This window comes from Solanum pennellii, chromosome 7 (assembly GCF_001406875.1).
Source record: "Solanum pennellii chromosome 7, SPENNV200".
NCBI lineage: Eukaryota > Viridiplantae > Streptophyta > Magnoliopsida > Solanales > Solanaceae > Solanum > Solanum pennellii.
Window position 1 is genome coordinate 62,711,497 of NC_028643.1, and position 21,271 is coordinate 62,732,767.

Genomic DNA, 21,271 nt, shown 5'->3' on the forward strand with positions numbered 1-21,271 from the left:
AAAATGAGAAAAAGGAGGAGTTGTGGGAAAGAGAGGGCCCATGGAGGATATGTTTGTGGGGATCAAATGGAAGCCAGTAATAAAAGCAACTTTTATTTCAATTTGCAAAAAAGGAGGCCAAAAGTAACAAAGAAACAAATAAAAAGAAACCTAAGTAAAGAAGGGGATAAGCATGTACAAGTTCAGTTTCATCTAAATAGAGGGCCCTTTGTCATGTTGTTGGGAATCACTATTCACATATATGTCTTGTCTCTTGGAAAATTTGAACCAAAATGGATTCTTTATTCATTTCTTTCCTTATCTATTGTTTTATAACATTAAAACACATAAATACATTTTTTTAATAAAAAAAAAACTAAATTTTGGTCAAAAAGAGCTGTCATTTCTCATCTGAGATTCCTATCCTGTGGTGCTATGTGATTGGGAACTAAAAAGATCTACTTTCCCTCCCCTAAAAGCCTCAGAGCATCTTTGCAGAAATGTATGTATCAATCAAAGTATCATTCTGCTTCGGCACATACAAATCACCAATACTAACTTTTCTTAAACCAAAATAAAAAATAAAAAAAATTGATGTGAGCTTTGATTCTTGGGAGATAGAGTGTCTCCCACTACTTTCACGGACTCAAATTCGAGATTTTTGATTTGGATGGAGAAAACTTTAAAATGATGGACAAAGCATGTGAAAACACCAATGCCATTAGGCTTTTCAAAGGTTAACATGAATCAAAACAAAATCAAGATGATATTTTTGATTCAATTAGATCTGCAGGGCACATTAACAAAGAAAATAGATTTCTTGAAGTGGTCATTATTTCTGAGTAAGATACTAAACAAAGTACAACCAACTACTAGAAGAAACCAAAAAAGTTATACTAATATCTAACCATTAATTTATCTTGGGGATTTTTTGGTCCTTCTAAAGAGGTTTGCTCCTCTTATGTGTAGCTTTTCCAGTAGAATCCCCTTCAGATGAAGCATCTACGGATTTTGTAAATGAACATGAAAGATCTGCATAAAGGTCAACAACCCTTCTGATATTATTGTTTAACTCTCTGATTAAACCAACATTTCTGCTCAAGTTATCAGGGATCTTTGACTCATGATTCTGATTTATCTCATTGATTAACAATCTATTCTGATCCAATATGTTCTGCACTTGTACAAAGCTCTTTTGAAATGTTTGAAATACCTTACCATCTATTTGTGTACCATTATTACCTAACACTGAAAATGTATCTCCTTCCATTATTTTGTTGCTAAACACAATTCTCCTTTTTTCTTTCAATTCAAAACAGGGCCTGCAAACAATAAGAACAGAAAAAAGAAAGGGTGAGAGCAAACATAAGAGACAATATCTGAAAACTGATATGATGATTTCTGAGCAATTATTGTTAATTTTATACTAGTATTATTTAAGGTATGATGAGAGATGTTGAAAAAGCAGATCCCATTTCCATAAAAGGGAACCTTTTTAGTGCCTACTCACAGCTAAATGCCCTAAGCTTACAGTTTCAAAAGAGGAAATCTCCTGACCCAGAAATGACCACTCATAACTCTCATATCTCTATACGTAATTTTCATTTTTTTTTTATTTTGCATTATCATAAACACAGAATTCCAACATAGACAGCTCCTGCAGAAACATAAATTCCCATTAAAAAAAATTTTTGAAACACATAACTAGCCAAACAACTATACTAAAATAAAAATAAAAATTTATAAATATGAAGATTTAAGAAAAGTAATAAATTTGTGATGGTAGTTTGAAAAGGTACCTTGAAAAAAAGAGAACATTATAGATGGAGATGAGAGGCAGTAGACATAGATTGGAAAAGCCGAAATGATCGGCGATTGAATCGAATCTCCCAAAAGAGAGAGAGAGAGAGAATATGTAGATTTGACAGTCACACTACAACGCACCCTCGTTTATATCTTCTTCTTCCTTTTCTCTGTCTCAATTTAATACACCCCCACCCCTCTCTCCCTTTGCCCCCTACTTTTTTTTTTCTTTCTCTTTTTTCTTATGTTTTTGTTTTCCACCTATTTGGCAAGGAATAGGGGGGTAGATTGGTACCTAAATACCCCATTATCGTATCAAATTATAATTTACTTTCATATCATATAACAGGGACAATTTCATATATTACCCTCTAGGTTTCGCTCTATAACATTCTCCTCTTATGTAATTTGCGATATTACGTTTACCTCTCTTATTTACATTTTATTATAACCATTCTTTAAATCTATTTAAAATAAATATAAGTTAGTTTAGATTTGATAATTTTATCCTTATATATAAAAGTTTAGATCTAATTTTCAATGGTTTATCTCTGTTCGTAGAATCATGTTTATTCTTCGCTCGTAGAAATGTTTAACTAGAACAAAATTTGATTGTTCTTATCAAATTTCTCTCTTGGGAAATTCATTTTTATCCTCTATTTGAAGAAATTTTTGCTGGAAAATGATGGGTTATGTGGGGAAAAAATCTATATGAATCGATAAAAGTGAAATGGAGATGAAGAATTAATATTTGCTTAAAATGGTGAGTCAGCTTGAATGAAGACTTTAATCTTTGTTTGATTAATAAAATATGTATTTGTGATGATTCATTTTTAAAGTGTTTGTTAAATGAGTTGTATTTTTATATTTATAATATGAAGAGATTAATTTAAACAAGGGTAATAATGTCAAATCTAAATTAATTTATATTTATTACAAATAAGTTTAAATAATGGTTACAATAAAATAGAAATAAGGGAGGTAGACGTAATATCATAAATCACAGGAGAAGTGATAGAAAACAACCTGGAGAGAGATCTCTGAAATTATCCCTATATAATATGATATTTCATGTTTATAAAATATTCAATGTATATAATTATAATTACACCCATTTGGTCATAGATATTCATAAAAAATATTTGAAAACAATAATTTTAAATCAGTCGGCACCCGACCTTGACTATAGTTTTGAAATTCAAATTTGATACTTGATTTAAAATACGACCTCAACTCTTGATTCAAAACTCGACTGTCCACTTGAGATTCGATCCCGACCCAAGATCCAAAGAGGAATTCGACTCCCCAATTGGGACCCCAACTTTTGAATCATGATTTGATTTTGACTCTCAACCAGCTAAAATCGACTTTTGAATCGGGATTCGACTGAAATTCAATCTGAAAGTTGACTTTCAAATAGGAATTTGACCCCGATATTCAATTTGAGACCCAATTTCAACACTCGACCTGAGAACTAACTTTTGAATCGGGACCCGTCACCTAACATCGATGATCAATCTAGAACATGATCTCATCTTCCGAATGGAAACCTAATTGGTGACCGCACCCAAAACCTGACTCAATAGTTGACCCACAATTAATCAAGGAAATGAACTTGACATCAACTCTCAAATCGAAACCCAATTTGAAACCCCACCTTGACACCTGACTTCGACATTTGATTTAGGTTCCAACAATCAATTTTAACTCGGGATTGATATTCGAATTGAGATTCGATTTCAATATGGTTTGAAATAATCGAAGTTAGAAGTCGGGACTCGAATCGTGAATCAAGAGTCAAATCTTGAATTAGTATTAATCGGTAACTGAGACTTGAGTTAGGGTGAAAAATTTAAATCTGAAATAGAAAAAAAAAGTTTTGGGAAATAATTTCATTACTTTTCTCGGAGATAAGTCGTTTTCTTTTTATATTTGAACAGAATAAGTTGTTTGGAAAAATATTTTTATCCATATTTATTCATAAATATTTATATTTTTATGGGTTGAATATAAGTATAAACTAATATTTTGCCACGTAATCACTCACCCAACTCATTAAAATATGGATAAATAGGGCAAATTATCTAAATATAGGTTTATTTTGACGGGAAAAAGTCAGAAATATATTCGAACTTTGATCGAAATTGTTGTAACAATATTGAACTTTGAAAATGACCTTTTACCCTCTGCACTATTTAATAGTGTATTTTAAAGGTATATATGTGCTCATGTTGACATCATAAATATTACATAATTATAAATAGTAATGTGTCCACGTGAATACAAAAATATACCTTTAAAATACACTTACTAAATAGTGTAGGAAATAAAAGGCCGTCCATTAAGTTTGCTATTGTAACACCAATTTCGGGCAAAATAAAAGTATTTTTCACACTTTCCCCCCTTATTTTTATGGCACTATGACATTGCTACTAATTAGATTAGCATATTTCCCTTTCCTTATTAAATGCTTAGCCTGAAAAATAGATATGTGAATAAGATCTGCATTACATAATAATGTTCTTAAAAATTGGTAACAATAGTTCTTTTAATTGAAGATCTAAAATAGATTCTTTTTCTAAATTTTAATTGTTTGAACAAATATGCAATTGCTAAATATAACTATCGTTGTAGACAACTAAAGCTATTATATAATTATAAACTAGTGTGGTTCGTAAATCATTTACATGTCCTTATTCATAATTTATTAAATTAAAATTATATATAGTTATGACATTTATCAAAAGAAAAAACATGCTAAAGCAACTAGACTTTAATTTAAAGATAGAAATACATCATACATACAAATTACAATACTATCTCTTTTTATTTTTAAAAAAGTACAAGAACAATATCATCTCTGACCAAATTCTGAGAAATTGAACATGATTATTTAGAAAAGAAATTTCCGAATATAACATAAATTGATGATTACATATCAAAAAGTAAAAATAAAAATATAAAAAATTTACTTATTGTCACATTTTTGTATACGCTTCATTTTTACATTTTTGTATCCTTCTCATTTTTTATCAAAATTTTGTATCCGTCTCAATTTTTGTCACATTTTTATATCCGCCTCATTTGACTTAAAAATGAAGAATTTTAGGTATTTTTAATATTAATAGGGGATAACGATAATAAGTGAACTTAAGGAAGGGATTTTTGTTATTTTTCCAAAATTGAATAACATTTCTTATAATTCCCTTAATGCTGATTTTTCGTCTTCTTTTTGTTCTCTAGCTAAGAAATTCAATTACGAGTCACAAAATAAAATCTCTCAAATAATAATTTTACCAAATAAATATGTAAAACTATAATTACATTTAATTTCTAGGTGGCTTTCCAAGTAGGATCCACAAATTCTCCAGTCACATCCAAAAATAACCACTGAATTTTGGTACCAATTCCAATAATAATTCATTTATCAAACACAACAAACAAATGAGCTAAAAGTGACCCATAATTTCACAAATTTCATTCATTGTAATGATGGTCTTTTATTTGAAAAAGAATTAAGTGAAAAGGATAAATATCAATATCACTTTCAAGAGTCGCCTTCACATTATTTCTCATCCACATGTGTCAATCACCATTTCCTTTAAAACAAAAATTGTTTTTAGAAAACAGCTTATGCAATATGTATCTGTCCAATAATAATTGTTTTTTTATTAACTTGATATATAATTTAAGAATATTTTTTCTCTCTAATAATAATAATATACTATTTTGAGACATTCAATAATACTAATTTAATTTATGAAATTAATAAATAATTTTATACTTAATTTCTAATTTATCTTTATTATTAATTATATTAATTTTTCTATTACATTTGTCAAGACATTATATTTATTATATTCAAAGGGTGATTTCATTTATAGTTTCTTAAAAATATGTAAAGTCGATAGTGAATAAATATTATTGAAAAAGGAAAAAATTAAATGATAGGGGTAATTTACTAAATCACTCTTACTATAAAAAATAGGCGGAATGGTCTGGTAGACCCTCGTACTTGAATCGATTTGTATTTTGAACCTTTCTACTTACTCTTTTGTCATCTGGATCCCTAAACTAAATAAAACACAATATTTGAAACTCCTTTCTCATAATTTGTGTGTGCGTGTAATTATTATTATTTTTAATGATACATCAGAAATTAAATATTTAAAATAAATATTATTTTTTAAAAAGGTACAATTCTTTTTCTCTCTCTATACTCATTTTGCATATTTCCACTTCATCTTCTTCATCCCCACCCTCTACCCATCACCCAAAAAATAAAAATCACCACATGCCCCTATCCATTTTCTTTTCTCTCTTTTCTTACGGACAGAACACATATTCTTTTGTATATCCCGCCGATAATAAGAAATTCCGATCATATATTCATCTTTCTCCTCCATCGATACCGCTGCCGACCACCCTGTTCCTCCGCCAAAAGGGGTGTTTTCCGATCATAGCCTCTTTTTGTTCCATTAAGCTTGTCTTCATACAAAAAAAATTTCTTCCATTTAAACTTGTCTTCTAAAAAAAAAGTGACATTGAGAATGAGAGTTTTGAAAAGAAAATCTTGAATTTTAAATTAGATCTAAATTAATCTTTCTTTGTTTCCTTTTATTTTTCTTACTTTGTAAGGCTTTTGTAGTTGAAATTTAACTCTTTAATGGTGGTATTTGGTGAAACTAAAATGAATTTTTTAAAAATTAAAATCTGAGTCTACTAATGGGGTGAGGGTGACCGAAAAGAGGGGTTGATGCAAAAATGGAGTGGTGGATGGTTGAAGCCCGAAAGAGGGGTTGGTGCGGATATGGAGTTGGGGATGGCTAAAAAGGGGGGTTAGGGCAGATATGGGGAGAGGGATGGCTGAAAAGGGGGATTGAAGTAGCAGGTTGACTGATAAGGAAGGTTGGGGCGGTGATAAAGGAGGGGGTGGGGGATGAATGAAGAAGATGAGGTGAGGGGAAGAAGAAACTTTTTTTAAAAAATATTATTTTATATTTTTCAAAATTAAATATGTTCTTCACTTGCCTTTGGGTGTGTGTTTTACACTCTCTCGCCAGCTCATTCATTTTAATGACACATAAGCATGGTCAATGGTCAGAAGGGTTTGAAATATTGTGTTTTAACGAGTTGAAGGGTCCAATTGACAAATGGTTAAGTAGAAGAGTTCATAATACAAATGCATATAAGTATAGGGGTTCATCAGATCATTTTGCCTAAAAAATAATTAATCAACTTATTGCAACATATAAAGACGATAAGGAATTTTTTCTTATATTAAAAATTGATATTGCTTCAGCCTTCCTATTTTCACTCCCACAATCTTATCAAAATACTTCCTTCTTTACAATTTGGATTTCAAAATCTTTCCCTCTCCCATCAATTTGTGAAAAAAAAATGCCCAAAAAGGGAGAAAAATGTCTAGCTGTTAGTGGCGTCGATAAGAATATTAGGTCAAAATCCATGGTGACGTCATTATTGAAAGTGAAAAAAGTTATGGGAGTTGATATAGAGCAAAGGAGAAAGTTAAAAAAGCATTTCTTCACAAACTTTTTTTAATTTCAGCACATGTTTTTTTCTCGATATTTTATTGTTAAACTTTTTTCTGATACAAAAAAAGGGAGGAGTAGAACATGTCGCTAATACCCTTCTCTACGCAATGCTTAGATCTTTAATTTATCTAGTAGATTTTAATTCATAAATTTATGTATAATTCTTCGTTTCAAAATTCTGATACATTAAATTTGTCATTGTTAGTATTATCAATACTATGGTATATTGCTGCTACAATAACACTTTTTTTAATGCAATGCATCATGTTTATATTTAAGATATTGATACATAACTCCAATGTTTTTGAATCTTTCATACTGTTTATGGTGCTCAATATAAATGTACTTGATACAGAAACACTACCTAATGTATCATTTATATGTATCGAATTCTACAATGTATTTTCAATCCTATTTAAACTTAAAATGTTATATAGACAATACCAAATCAATTTTGTATTATGGATCTGCACTGTTTAATGTTTGTTTAGTCTTTTATCCAACTTAGAAAAATATGTATTTGTATGTATTACCCAATAATAATCTTGATACTATTAATGACTAGTGTGTATCACACGTATCTGGTACACATTAATGACCATGATACATTTATACAAATTACTTCTAAATACCCATTTTTGGAAATAATACATTCATACAAATCAACACTACATGCATTTGATACTTAATATCTATAGTAATGTTTTGATATAAAATCAAACACTTTACAAACAATCTTTACTTCTCTAATGTATCTGTAGGCTTGCAGTATTTAGCAATTCACTAAATATTTTAGGAATGGTAATGTACCATCTCAAAAAAAATAAATTAAAGAAACTTTGATCATGATACATTCGTACAAATTAACATTATATATATCTGATATGTAATAATCGCACCGAAATGTATCGATCTAAAATCAAACACCTTATGGGTAACCTTTACTACTTTAATGTATCAGGTAGAATTACAGTACTTAACAATTTACTAAATATTTTTAAAAAACAATGTATCATGAGTAATATATTCATCTCGAGATTACAAATCAAAAAGTCAACTACACAACATCTCTCCATCCTTTTTGTGTATTGTATCAATGCATAGTAGATATATTACAAATTCTTGCTCATGTTTCTTCACCTTCAAATACAAATTAACGAGGATATTAATGATGTATCTTCTCAAAAAAAGTTGACAAATATTCCATGAACTAGGAGAATAATTTTGAATCTTAATTTTTTTGATAATTTTGAATCAAAATTGAAAATATCTTCGATGAATTGGGAGAAAAATTTTAAATCTCAATTTTTTTCGACAATTTTGAATAAAAAATGAGAGAATCTTTGATGAGTTTCATTCTATAATGTACCTGATTTTCAAGTTTTTCTAATCTCATCAATTTCCAACTCAACTTCAATAACGGGTTTAAGATTCACAAATGTAATCGTTTGTCCATTACATTTATAACCTTCATAATTCACTTCATTTACCCAAATTCCTGAATGTCTAACAAAATTGATAGATTCATCTCATATCAGTCACTTCGGTTGAGTAATTTCGAGTTTTCCCCAATTTTAGATTAACAGAGTGTGAAGTTGTGACAGATCATAATGAATTGATATCAATAAGTTTTGCGTGATTTGGGGAAAATAAAATAAATTGTACTTTAATATTTCATATTAAGCGCAACAGACAAATTTTGCAATATATCATAAGTAATGTAACCAGACGATTCTTATATATCCGGATGAATGATATTTTAAAGGATTTTTGTAAAATAGAAAAGAATAGTGAAGTAATGTAATTTAGGTCTTATACTATGGAATTTATAAAAATTTTATTTTTTTGGAAAGGGTAAAAAACCCCCTCAACTTTGTTTTATTAGTTAACTATGCCTTTACCGTTAAAGTGAAGTTAATTTTACCCCTACTGTTACTAATCTCACCATGTATACCCCTCATTTGACGAAAAGCCCCAAATCAATTCAAATTAATCCGATTTCAATTGAAATTATCCGACTTTCTCTTTTCAATCCAAACCCGACCCACTAAACCAAATGAATCATTATCAAATTAAAACCCAAACCCATTTTTTCTAATATTCTTTCATCTTCTTCACTACTTAATCCCACTCTTCATGAAGATAGACCAGTCCTGATGCTGAGAAGCCAATTGACACGTTTTCATCGGTGACAGATGAAAGATCGTAGACTAAGGACAGGAGAGGCCGGTCTGGTTTTGCAATGTGCATTGGAGCCATTGTGACATTCATATGCTTATCCACATAATCATATTCCACCCAAACTTGCATTTGCTGACCACTAGCAAGAGTTAAGTTATTGAAGGATTTCTCATTACTGGTATAATAACCAGCCGACTTGGCTATTACAGACTTTAGGCCATTGATGTCAATGCCAACATGAGTGCTGTCAATATCATCAAACTCACGTTTCTGCAGCGTGTCAAACTCCACCGCTACAACGTAATAATTGTTCAAATATTCGTTATTGCTTAAATCTACAGCATCTTCACCAAATTTACCTTTAAAGTGATGAAGAAGATGAAAGAATATTAGAGAAAATGGGTTTGGGTTTTAATTGGGTAATGATTCATTTGGTTTATTGGATCTGGTTTGGTTTGAAAAGAGAAAATCGGGTCAATTTAAATTGAAATTGGGTTAATTTGAATTGATTTGGGGTTTTCGGTCAAATGAGAGATAAATATGGTGAGATTAGTAACGATAGGGGTAAAATTAACTTCACTTTAACGGTAAGGGCATAGTTAACCAATAAAACAAAGTTGAGGATATTTTTGACCCTTCTCCCTTTTTTTTTTTTAAAAAGAAAATAGACCACTTTAGTGAAACTCGATTATATATTAATCATTCAAACCCAATAGAAAAATCAGTTTATTGACAAAAGATTCAAACATTTTGAAGTAAAAAATTACTAAACAAAAATATAATATAGTATGATTAAATAAAAATACACGAACAAGAAAAATAATCTTATTATTTATACATTAGAAGTAATTAAATATGTCAAAAATTAAGTGTCCACATTATTCATATTTCGATAATACCTTTAGGATTGATGGTAGATTGGTCTTCTAGTTGCAAAGATACTGAAATTAACTTTATCACCCCAAGCTTTCCTTTTATTTTGTTGTAAATGGACAGTGGCATAAGATTGATTGAGGCATCTGAATTGCATAATGATTTATCAAACCGAACAATTTTTATTTTGCATGAAATAATAAAACTTTCTAGATCACGACATTTATGAGGCATCTTATTATGAAGAATAGCACTGCAAAATGTATGCAACTTTAGAACAAATGTTTCCTTTCAATTTTCTCTTGCTAGACAAGATATCTTTAGAAATTTTTGCAGATCACCTCTTTGAAAGGAATATTCACATGAAAGTTGCTTCAGCAGCTCTAAAGACTTATGAAAACACTCGTCAAGATTCTCCCATTTCATCTTCTAAAAAAAAGTCAATACAGAGATGTGTTTACAATCAATTTTCAGTTATTACTTCTCCATTTTGAAGTTCGCTGGATTACCCTAATACTTTTGACTTCATTGTATCTCATCTTGACTCTTTTTGCTTCACAATATTTACTTTAGCAACTATCCTTCTACATTTTATCACTTCGCAAAGTTAGAACCATCGATTTCTCAATTTTCCTCTCTGTATCATTTAGAAGAGTTCAAGGGTGACCCTAAGATATTTGATTGATAATATGTTCAATTTGCTTTTCTAAATTTCGAATAGAGACACCTTGACATTTGATGTAACGTGAGTTTACAATATTTTTGATGCATTACATTTAGAGTTTGTATGTGTCTTGGGTTATTTTGTTATTAGATATAGTGTTTTTATGTAATCTTTTGCAGGAAATTTGTTTGGAAGCAACGCCGACCCGTATGTGATACAGTGTAGGTGAAGTTCAGGTAAGTCTGATCAAGTGTGAAACTACAGTGGCAAATGATGCCCCGTGGAGTGAATTACCGATCGTCCTGTACATCCGTAGGTAGTTTATGATCAGAAAGATTGAGTTCTAGTACCTGAACCACGGAGGTGACCTACGGATCGAAGATCTTGTCGTCTGTCACGACCGCGTCCTGAACTATTTTTCCTTATTTTCGTTTCCTAGTTGTTTTAGGATTTAAATACTATAAATATTTGTTGTTATTTACGTTTTTAGGTGTTAGACAATATTGAAGACTTCTGTTTTGGTCTTTTCGGATTATTTTGCAAACAATTTGACATATTAATTGGGGAAGTTAGTTTATGCAATTTGCACTTTAAATTTCAATTTAAGATTTCGATTTTCATCTATTCTAATGGTAAGTCATGATTTCTTTTAACCCTAATATAAATTGTGAATTCTCAAGCATAAGTAGCTAAATCCACAATTAGGGTTGTGAGAATTATGAATAATTAACAACATATGACTAATAACTAGGTAATTCTTGAATAGTGTTTATGCATGTATTGTTAATCTTATCGTTTAAAAGTCTTTCTGGTGGTGCACAACGTTAGAACTCACTTCGTTCCTACTTTCCTTACCAAGGAGGTAATGAATGAGAAAAAGATTAAAAAATAGAGATTTAGTTAAGGATTTGCTGCTATCTAATAGTCTGACTTTAATCAATTGACATGAGAGTGAATACCCAACTCAATCGACACAGTGACTAATCTAGGTAAAGGTAAGGATTAGTAAAGCACATAACCGTAGACTTACCAAGTTGCGAGTGACAGTGTCACATCCGAGAATATCCCCTAGACGTAACTATCTTCGTCGTCCTCTTTGAGGACTAAGACTAGCCTCTTAGCTTACATCATTACATTCATAGGTCAAATTTAGCGGAAAATTTAAAACTTTGCATTACTTCTACTCGAAGGTTTACATAGGCCTCTACATACACATAGTATATATATCAAGTATGCATAGACCCTTCGTATAGGAAGATTACTTAGTCTTCTACTTTTATTGCACATAGATATATAAAAAATATAACATAGTCATAATAGTCGTCTCATCTCATAACCATTTAATAAGAGTATATCAATTTGGGCCTAACCCATATATCAATTCAATAAGACCACATATATGTCATACAAATGTCTAGTACTCAATTGAATGGAACGAAACATAAGAGTTAAACTCATAACAACTCCATTAGCTATATAGTGGCATCGTCCTCGGAAAGTGAGGACCTACCCTACTAGGATGATCAAGATATCCAAGTCTTCTTCAAGTCGTCATCAAAGGCACTTCTATGACCGGAACCTAAAACGTTGAGAAAAAGGAAGAAATGAGGTTAGTACACAACTTATACTAAGTATGAGACCATATGCACACATATTATCAAATCATGCTAAAAAGGGACCTTTCTTGAAAACACACTATTTTATCCTTTTGAAAACCTTATGCATATTCAAAAAGACCATACCAAATCAATAAGACATAGTCATCAAGTCATAGGCACGTACATCACAAGATCAACAACATCAAACTACTCAAGTCAACATGCATATACTATAATTGAACACATAGTCAAGTAACTCTATCATCAAGTATAATTGCAACATGCATGAATAAGAGTACATTTCAACATAACCAAAGCAAGACAATTAACCATGAACCCCTATCAAGTTAACAAGTGCAACGACCATGCAAAGCCCCATAACCTTACTCAATCAAGTAACTCAACAAGAATCATGACTAACTTACTACTTCACATATCATAACATCTAAGAGTACGTAACACTATACTTTAACAATATAGACCAACACATATTCATAAGTGACACCAATATACATATAGTATCAAAAATGTGCAAGTTCATCATATACATGTCATATAGCATTATAAGCATATTAATGTTTAGGTAGAGTCTCATACCCCTACCTAGACTAAGCTAAAACCCTTAGGTCATCTTAGTTAGAGTTCATTCCTTTAATTCATTCTACTTTTTGGGAACATCATTCCCTAACCGACATAGACCACATGAGCTAATGTGGAATTCGATTTCATAAAATCCTACACCAAAAGAAGGCGGACTACTTGCCAAGGTAGTACCAAAACATAAACATACCAACTACGTGGATCCACTAGCTAGTATTCCTATGGGGGCAACATAGTTCAAGAACTAGGAGATATAGTTCGGACCCTCTTTATGCTACATACATTGTAGTCTCCAATCTCAAGAGTACATTAGTGATCCTACCTGGTGGGAAGGGACACTACTCACTCTAGTTCACTCGGTGCTAAGCTAGAGTCCCTTTTGAAATGTCTTTAATGTCTTTATTAATCATCATAACTTAATGTAGGTCATAGGGTCTAACCCTTGTATAACATTATCATCATCATAGCTCAATAGGAATTTCATGAGTATTGTCCTTTCGTCGCAATTCACATAGGTGAGATTAACACATTAGCATTTCATATCATGATAAGACACATTGGTAAATCATTCACCATCCTCATAACACTTACATCTTAAGCTAACACCTCACAAATCATAGTCAAGACATTTCAATTCAACATCATACCATCCTATAAATCCTAATACAAGGCATACTCCAATACAACATCACGACTTAATCACAATTAACCATAATTTAAAGTAAAAGATGGGGATCACACGACTTACCAAGTCTCCTTCATAATTCATCATCAAGGTCTTACCATCAACCCTTAAATTCAACCAAATTAGGGTATAAAATCATCATAATTCAATGACCAAAATGATATCAAGGCTAAAAGAATCACTACATCATAATTCAATACTAGATCATAGCTTAAGACAAGATACTTAGGTTAATTTACAATATACTTCATAACCTAGATCAATTCTCAAGAACTAGCATGAAATGACTATAAATCACCCTAATTCATTCATGATTTGTATAACAACTTCATCTAGTAGTAATTCAACCAATAACCAAGTCAATTGAACCAATTAAATACAATTCATATCAAGATCATAACCTAGGGTTAAGGGGTAAATGTCATCTTCTACAAGCTAGATCAAACCATCAAGATATATCATAATTGAGTTAATATACATATTATTTACTTATAATATCCAAAATAAATCATAAACAAATCAATTCATAACATCAATTTCGTATTGGATGAAAATCCACTTGAAAACTCAACTTTTGAAATCAATTTGCTGGAACCCTTTGAGGAAAGAGGTCTCAAAGGTGAATTAGATCCCATAACTTTATAATTCATGAAAATAGATGGTGAAACTTGACTTTATTCATCCCTTAAACCCTCCCCTAGCTTGGTCTCCAATGATGTTCTTCACTAGAGAGAGAAAGAAGAGAGAAGAAAGAGAGTTTTGTTTTGTGAGTTGTGATTAGTCTAATGGGGTTGGGGTACTTATATGGGGGGTTAATTAACTTAATTAGGCTTCACTTATCCCTTAACTAATGACCTAACCCCTTAATTAATTAATTGGAGTTAAGTGAAAATATGCGGGAAATTACAGTGACCACAGATGACACCACGATCGACGGATCGTGGGTCAATCGACGACCACTGTGCCCTTCCGTGCTGCACATCCGTCGTCTTGGTCAGAGACTATGCAAATGAAACCTCCAGGATTTTGTCTAAGTGATCATCGACGGTGGCATCGACGTCCCGTCGATTCACCAACTACCCGTCTGTGGCTTTCGTTGGTGACACTGTCTTTTGACAACTTTTGCCCATTCTTGCAAGGGTCCTTCTCAAGGGCCCTTTGTTGGTCCTTGGGGAGTCATACCCCAACGTTTTGACCATGAATCAACTTAAACACATTTTAGACACCCTTCCACCAAGTTTCGTCATTTTCAACTTTTAAAAGCTAGTCAAATAGGCTAAGGTACACTAGTACCTCCTTGAACTAGTTTCCGGACGTCATGGACGTTCTTGGACGTTTTGGTTTTTAGATTTCCTAAATGACTTATAATCATTAAAATAGACCTTAAAACATGTCATAAACCTTATAACACCTATGTTAGGCTCTAGAACACATCTTGGATTTTCGAAGTGTTACAGAAAGTTCCTATTTGGATTACCAATCACTTAGAGATACCTAACTTGTCAGTCTTTCATGTCAAACACTAGGATAGAATTACTATTATTGCCTTAAGAGCTTATGGGGGAATACATGTACTCTAGTTTTCATCTCATATTGTTATTCTAATTGTGAATCTTGCCTAATTGTTACTTCTTTATTCAAACTAACAAACTAAAATTTTATTTACAAAACCTCCTTTCTCGAAAATAGTTTGACTAAAAACAGATAATTGTATGTTAAGTTTAAGTCTAAACCATATTCCTCATGGGATCGACTTAATCTACAAGTTGGATTATTTATTTGACAACGAGCGCTTATATTTTTTTAGGGAGGTGTAATTTGAGCGTATCACCATTCAAACATCTCAATAACCTTTGTTATGAAAATCTTTATAACATCTTCTAGACTTGATTGGTTTCATTATTGTCCCCGATGAATCTGATGTCCTTGAGGTGCTTAACTTTGACCTTTAGATTTATTTTGTTTTCATGCATTCAAACTATCATTCGGTAAACTCCATGAATATTGAGGGTGTTTTTTAACCATAAAATTGAATTTGTTGCCTCCCTGATAGGTTCATCTGTTATAATTATCAATTTCATTTACCTTTTTTTCTGCACCTGTCCTTTATTGACACTCATGAGGTGGATGTGCATCCTTACAAAAATCGTATATATTAGTTAATTAGTTGAATCTAAGGCATTTTCTCAATAATTTGTTGAACCGTTTCTCATGCTTCAAACATAGTATCCACATCTAACTGTGTGAAATTACTAATTTCTTTCCGCATTCTTATTGTCTTACCCGGTGAGAAGTACTTATCCAAAAACTTTGTTGTCATATCTTCCCAAGTTCTGATTGATCCTGTTGGAGAACTCCTTAACTATATTCTTGCAGCATCTTTCAGTGAAAATGGAAATTCTCTTTAATATATTGCGCCATCTGATGCCCTAAAATAGGGAAATGTATTCATGATTTCTTCAAATGACTATTCGGGTCTTCATTTTGTTATCCTCTGAAAACACAGTTGCATTAGATTTCTTTGAGAATTGTCACAATCCAAAGTAGCCTCTAGATATTTCATGAAAAATTAAGATTCTGAGAGACCCTAAACAGGTCATTTGACATAAACATTACGTAAAATAAATACGAAGTAAGAGATATAATCAATGAAACTCGCATATTATATAAGAAGGCAAAACATAATTGCATTATACTAAATTGTGTTTGGCATGACCTTTCTATCATCATAAGAGTAGTTGGAACATACCGATACACCGCATACAAGTATTAAATGAAAAGCCAATAAAAAAAACATAAACATCAACGATCTTGTCCTCAGAGAATGAAGAATCACCAATCCAGTGTGCTACTAGAACAATCCAAGCTAGCTACGAGTGGGAAGAGGGACGTCAGACCCTATATTATAAGAAAACATAGGCACTGCATTAGTACATTAAATAAGTATGAGAAAATGCATAAACATGGACATGATAATATGAGGACTTCAAATGTGATATGCATGACCATGTTACAACATAGTAAAAAGTCTTAAAGAAATCCATAAATAATAAACAAGGACAATGCACACTTTAAAACATAAGTAAAATTTTCATAAATCCCTTTAAAGAAAACACTTCTGGAAACTCATTTATAATCAGAACCGACTCAAGAGTAGGGGTTTTGGTATCCGTATCGCTAACCAAAACATGATTATAAATACAAATCCTTAGAAATCATTTTCCTAGCCTTTAGACAAGATACAAACTGACCTTGAGAGCATAATTTCCTCTTTTTCATTGTAAGATAGGTTCGTTCATAACCTAAAATGTGGCCAATCGGGTCCTACAATCTATGGAAGCATAACAAGAATGAAGTCAATTCATTCCAAGAATAACATCAAAATCTAGCATTTCAAGCTCTATAAGATGAACATGAGTGAATCTATGAGAATCATTAATATAGAATTTTCTATAAGCTTGTTTAACAACAATAGATCACAAACTGAAGTAGAGACAAAAGGAATTAGAAAGGATCTCATAACCCACATCAAATCCCACGGCCACATTAGGAGAAACAAATGATAATGTAGCATCGGAATCAAGCAAAACACATACATAAAGATGAAAGACTTTCAACATACCGGTCAAGACACCTAAGAGCCCTCATGATCCTGTCGAGTCTGAAGTGTATTGTCACACCCCTTTTTTGTGCTCAAAGAAGGATTTTTTCCAATTTAAGTGATAGTATTGATTAAGAGATTATTTAAATTTTTAGAGTCACCACTTGGAATTGAGTTGTGGTGTTCCAAGTAACCATTTTGTTTAATCCCTAATCAAAAGGAAATGACTCTATATTTTGGTCTGCGAACCAGAAATTCGGGTAAGAAATTCTGTTGACCGAGGGGAAGGTATTAGGCATCCCTTGAGTCCCGTGGTTCTCGCATGGTCGCTTTTATAGAGTTATACTTATTTTAAAATATTTTTGGATATATTATTTTTAGGTCATGACTTGTTTGCATTTTTATTTTTGAACTTTTATTTGGTCTCAAATCAGATGCATAACTGCATTCTCGACTTTGATATTTGGAGACATAACTGTCTTCATCTCTCAAGTTCCTCCCACCTAATAATTGTCTATAAGTGTTACTTTAAATTAATAAAAGTGTATTTATATTTTTAAACAAGGTATGTCCCGCATCCTTGAATTTTTAATGTCTCAAAAAAATATGCATAACCGCATTCTTAATCGAATCAAATATTTATTAATATGCCTAAAACTCATCTAGTCATTAAAACAAATATTTTTTCTTCATACATAAAACTAAATAATGTAAAATAAATCTAAATGTTGAGGACACAATATATAATTCTGCACTATTTCTATATTTTTTATTTTATATGTTAATATTTTATATTTTTATTACTCTTAAAGTTAATGTCAAAATGAAGCGTACACTTTTTACTACTACAAATAATAACAATTTGTTAAAATAAACCTTATTTTTGTGTCATTACATAAAACAAAAATAATTTATTTATTTATTTATTTATTAGCCTAGCTATACCTACTTTATCATTATTATTTAAATGAAGACAAGAGAAAATGTTATGACCCATTCATTTTAAGAGATGACGACTAATATTTTTTCAAAACTCAATGTACTGACTCTAAATCCTTAATTAATTTTTTATATTCAATGAGATTCAACGTGACATTAACTAGAAACTTATTCAAATCATCAACATTGTACAACAATAAATAACACCAAATATATTAAATTTCATATTTTATTTCAATTGAATTATGAATGAAATAAAACTATATATAAAAAAAATCCATAAAATCAAATCACATTTCATAGATAAATTAAAATAGATAAGTTAAAGTTGAATACCACAAAAATTTTGACTGAACCTTGACTAGAACACCCATAAATTTTTGTATTTTTTTGTTTGGTTCTTGAAAGAAATTGAATTTTTTTTATTGTTTGCTGCCTTTTTCTTTTTTCTTTTCTGATTCTTCTCCTCTTTCTTTTTTTTTTTATGTGTTTTTATTGTTTTGTTGAATTTTTTTTTTCCCTTTTTTTTGTTTTTGTGTGTATATATGCGTAGTGTGTAGGAGTGTATTTGGGTGTGAGAGTGAGTGGAGAGGATCACGTGAGGGTGTGGGAACTGATAGTGGGGTTGCGGGTGGATGTGATGATAATGGATAATATTCTTATAAATTAAATATATCAAAGATATAAATAATAAATATTAATTATCTACAATCAATTAAAAAACTAAATGGCTAATTAAAAATATAATTAAGAAACACTAGTTTATTTATTACATTTAAATTATAAGAAGATATATTTTTGTAGTTTTTCATTTATTGATTTTAACAATTTAAATAAAACCTGTATTTTTGTTGTTTCTAAATCTATAAAAATAACTTAATAAAAACAAGACAAAATTAAAATATCTAACTTAAACATAGAAGAAATATTTAAGGAATAAAAATTAGTATAAAACCTTATGTTCGATCAAAAAGTACGTGTGTATAGTTTGCCCCTTTTTGACTGGAAACACGGAGTGTTTTCAGATAAGGCGACAAGTTTTTACCGAACTCTTATTTGAAAGAAAATGTGTGACCGAGCCCTTGTTTGGGACAACTACATATCCCGGATTGTAAGAGAATCAGGTCACGTGTAGTTCAAGGAGATGAGGTGATAAACTGAAAATTAAGTGAGGTTCCATCGATGATCCAGATGGCGGCTCTTATCCTTATTTGCATAAAAATAAAAACTAATAGTCAAAAGGAAAATAAAAGTACAAATTTCTATCTATGCAGCTTCTTTTGAGTCTTGACTTTCAGATATCACCTTGATTTTGGTGAGTATCTTGATCTTGAATGGATCCGATGTTTAACTTGTCACCTAGAGTAAGTTTTGGACACACTTCAAAATGACAAATTTGAATATGTTCTTGAATGACTGCTTTTTTCCTCAATTAGTAACTGAATCGAAGAAGGTGTTAGGAAGTCAGGCTGCTACATGCATTGCCGAAGCGGATTTCTGGTGATCATGGCGATTGATCATTCTGAAAATAATTGAAACTTTTTTTCTTGAATTTTAAATCCATATTTCACTTGAAGAAACCTGAAAACCATCACAAACAAAAGAAATAAACAAAAACTTTGCCCCAGTTTTCACTGGAAAATTTTGTGAGTTATTAGCAAATGTGAATTAAAATAAATAAACAAATAAACTCAGACTAGGAAGTGTTTATCCTAGGAGAAAATAAGAAATAACATCTCAGACTAGGAAGTGTTTATTCTAGGAGAAAAATAAAATTAATAGTCTCAGACTAAGAAGTGTTTATCCTAGGAGAAAATAAAAATAACGTCTCAAACTAGGAAGTGTTTATCCTAGGAGAAAAATAACGGTCTCAAAGTCATAAGTGTTTATCCTAGGAGAAAATAAAAATTAACAGTCTCAGACTATGAAGTGTTTATCCTAGGAGAAAATAAATAAGATAACGTCTCAGACTAGGAAGTGTTTATCCTAGGAGAAAATAAAAATAACGGTCTCAAATTAGGAAGCGTTTATCCTAGGAGAAAATAACTAAATCCCATTATGTAGGAGGGTCCTGCTAATCCCATTATATAGGAGGGTCCCGCTAATTTAAATCTCATTATGTAGGAGGGTCCTTCTAATCCCATTATGTAGGAGGGTCCTGCTAATCTAAATCTCATTATGTTGGAGGATCCTTCTAATCCCATTATGTAGGAGGGTCCTTCTAATCCCATTATGTAGGAGGGTCCTGCTTATCAAAATTCCATTATGTAGGAGGGTCCTGCTAATCCCATTATGTAGGAGGGTCCTTCTAATTTAAATCACATTATGTAGGAGGGTCCTGCTAATGCCATTATGTAGGTGGGTCCTGCTAATTTAAATCTCATTATATAGGAGGGTCCTGCTAATCTAAATCTCATCATGTAGGAGGGTCCTTGTAATCCCATTATGTAGGACGGTCCTGCTAATCTAAATCCCATTATGTAGGAGGGTCCTTCTAATCTAAATCTCATTATGTAGGACGGACCTTCTAATCCCATTATGTCGGAGGGTCCTTCTAATCTAAATCTCATTATGTAGGAGGGTCCTTCTAATCTCAATCATCAAATATAATCACCATAACATTTTTTTTAATTTTAGTTTTGAAATGTCTCCGATTAGGAAGTGATTATCCTAGGAGATGATAAGAAGTGAATGTTTCAGACTAGAAAATATTTATCCTACGGGAAAAAAAAAAGCATGTAAATTTTTTATTTTGGCAATAACTTTACAAATTTGAGTCTTCAAGACATCCTT

The 21,271-nt window shown here is 31.2% G+C and overlaps 2 protein-coding genes across 4 annotated transcripts in view; both read right to left on the reverse strand.

Annotated features, from left to right (window-relative positions):
- Window positions 1–722: 722 nt before the first annotated feature.
- Window positions 723–2,005, reverse strand: LOC107024282 (protein ELF4-LIKE 3-like). 3 transcript variants are annotated; one of them, XM_027918173.1, is made up of 3 exons: window positions 1,779–2,005; window positions 1,490–1,636; window positions 723–1,301 (listed from the first exon to the last, which is right to left on the reverse strand). In XM_027918173.1, the coding sequence occupies exon 3, from the start codon at window positions 1,247–1,249 to the stop codon at window positions 920–922; it is 330 nt and encodes a 109-aa protein (XP_027773974.1). In that variant the 5' UTR covers window positions 1,250–1,301; window positions 1,490–1,636; window positions 1,779–2,005; the 3' UTR covers window positions 723–919. The 3 variants fall into 3 exon arrangements, with proteins under 3 accessions (XP_027773974.1, XP_015080717.1, XP_015080718.1); XM_015225231.2 differs by having other exon boundaries at window positions 1,511–1,636; window positions 1,779–2,004; XM_015225232.2 differs by lacking the exon at window positions 1,490–1,636 and having other exon boundaries at window positions 1,779–2,000.
- A 7,453-nt stretch (window positions 2,006–9,458) lies between these two features.
- LOC114078022 (L-type lectin-domain containing receptor kinase V.9-like) overlaps window positions 9,459–21,271 on the reverse strand; it is a 33,929-nt gene continuing 22,116 nt past the window's right edge. Inside the window, exon 2 of the mRNA XM_027918518.1 lies at window positions 9,459–9,877. Coding sequence (XP_027774319.1) covers window positions 9,459–9,877 — 419 coding nt within the window. The remainder of the gene's footprint in view (window positions 9,878–21,271) is intronic.

What these genes read in the sequence shown, in the direction of transcription:
- LOC107024282 (XM_015225231.2), bottom strand. Translation starts at nt 1,608, where the DNA reads ATGATAATGCAAAATAAAAAAAAAATGAAAATTACGTATAGAGATATG. An exon ending in AGATTTCCTCTTTTGAAACT is followed by an intron (nt 1,302 to 1,510) that starts GTAAGCTTAGGG and finishes TATTGTTTGCAG; the next exon opens with GCCCTGTTTTGAATTGAAAG.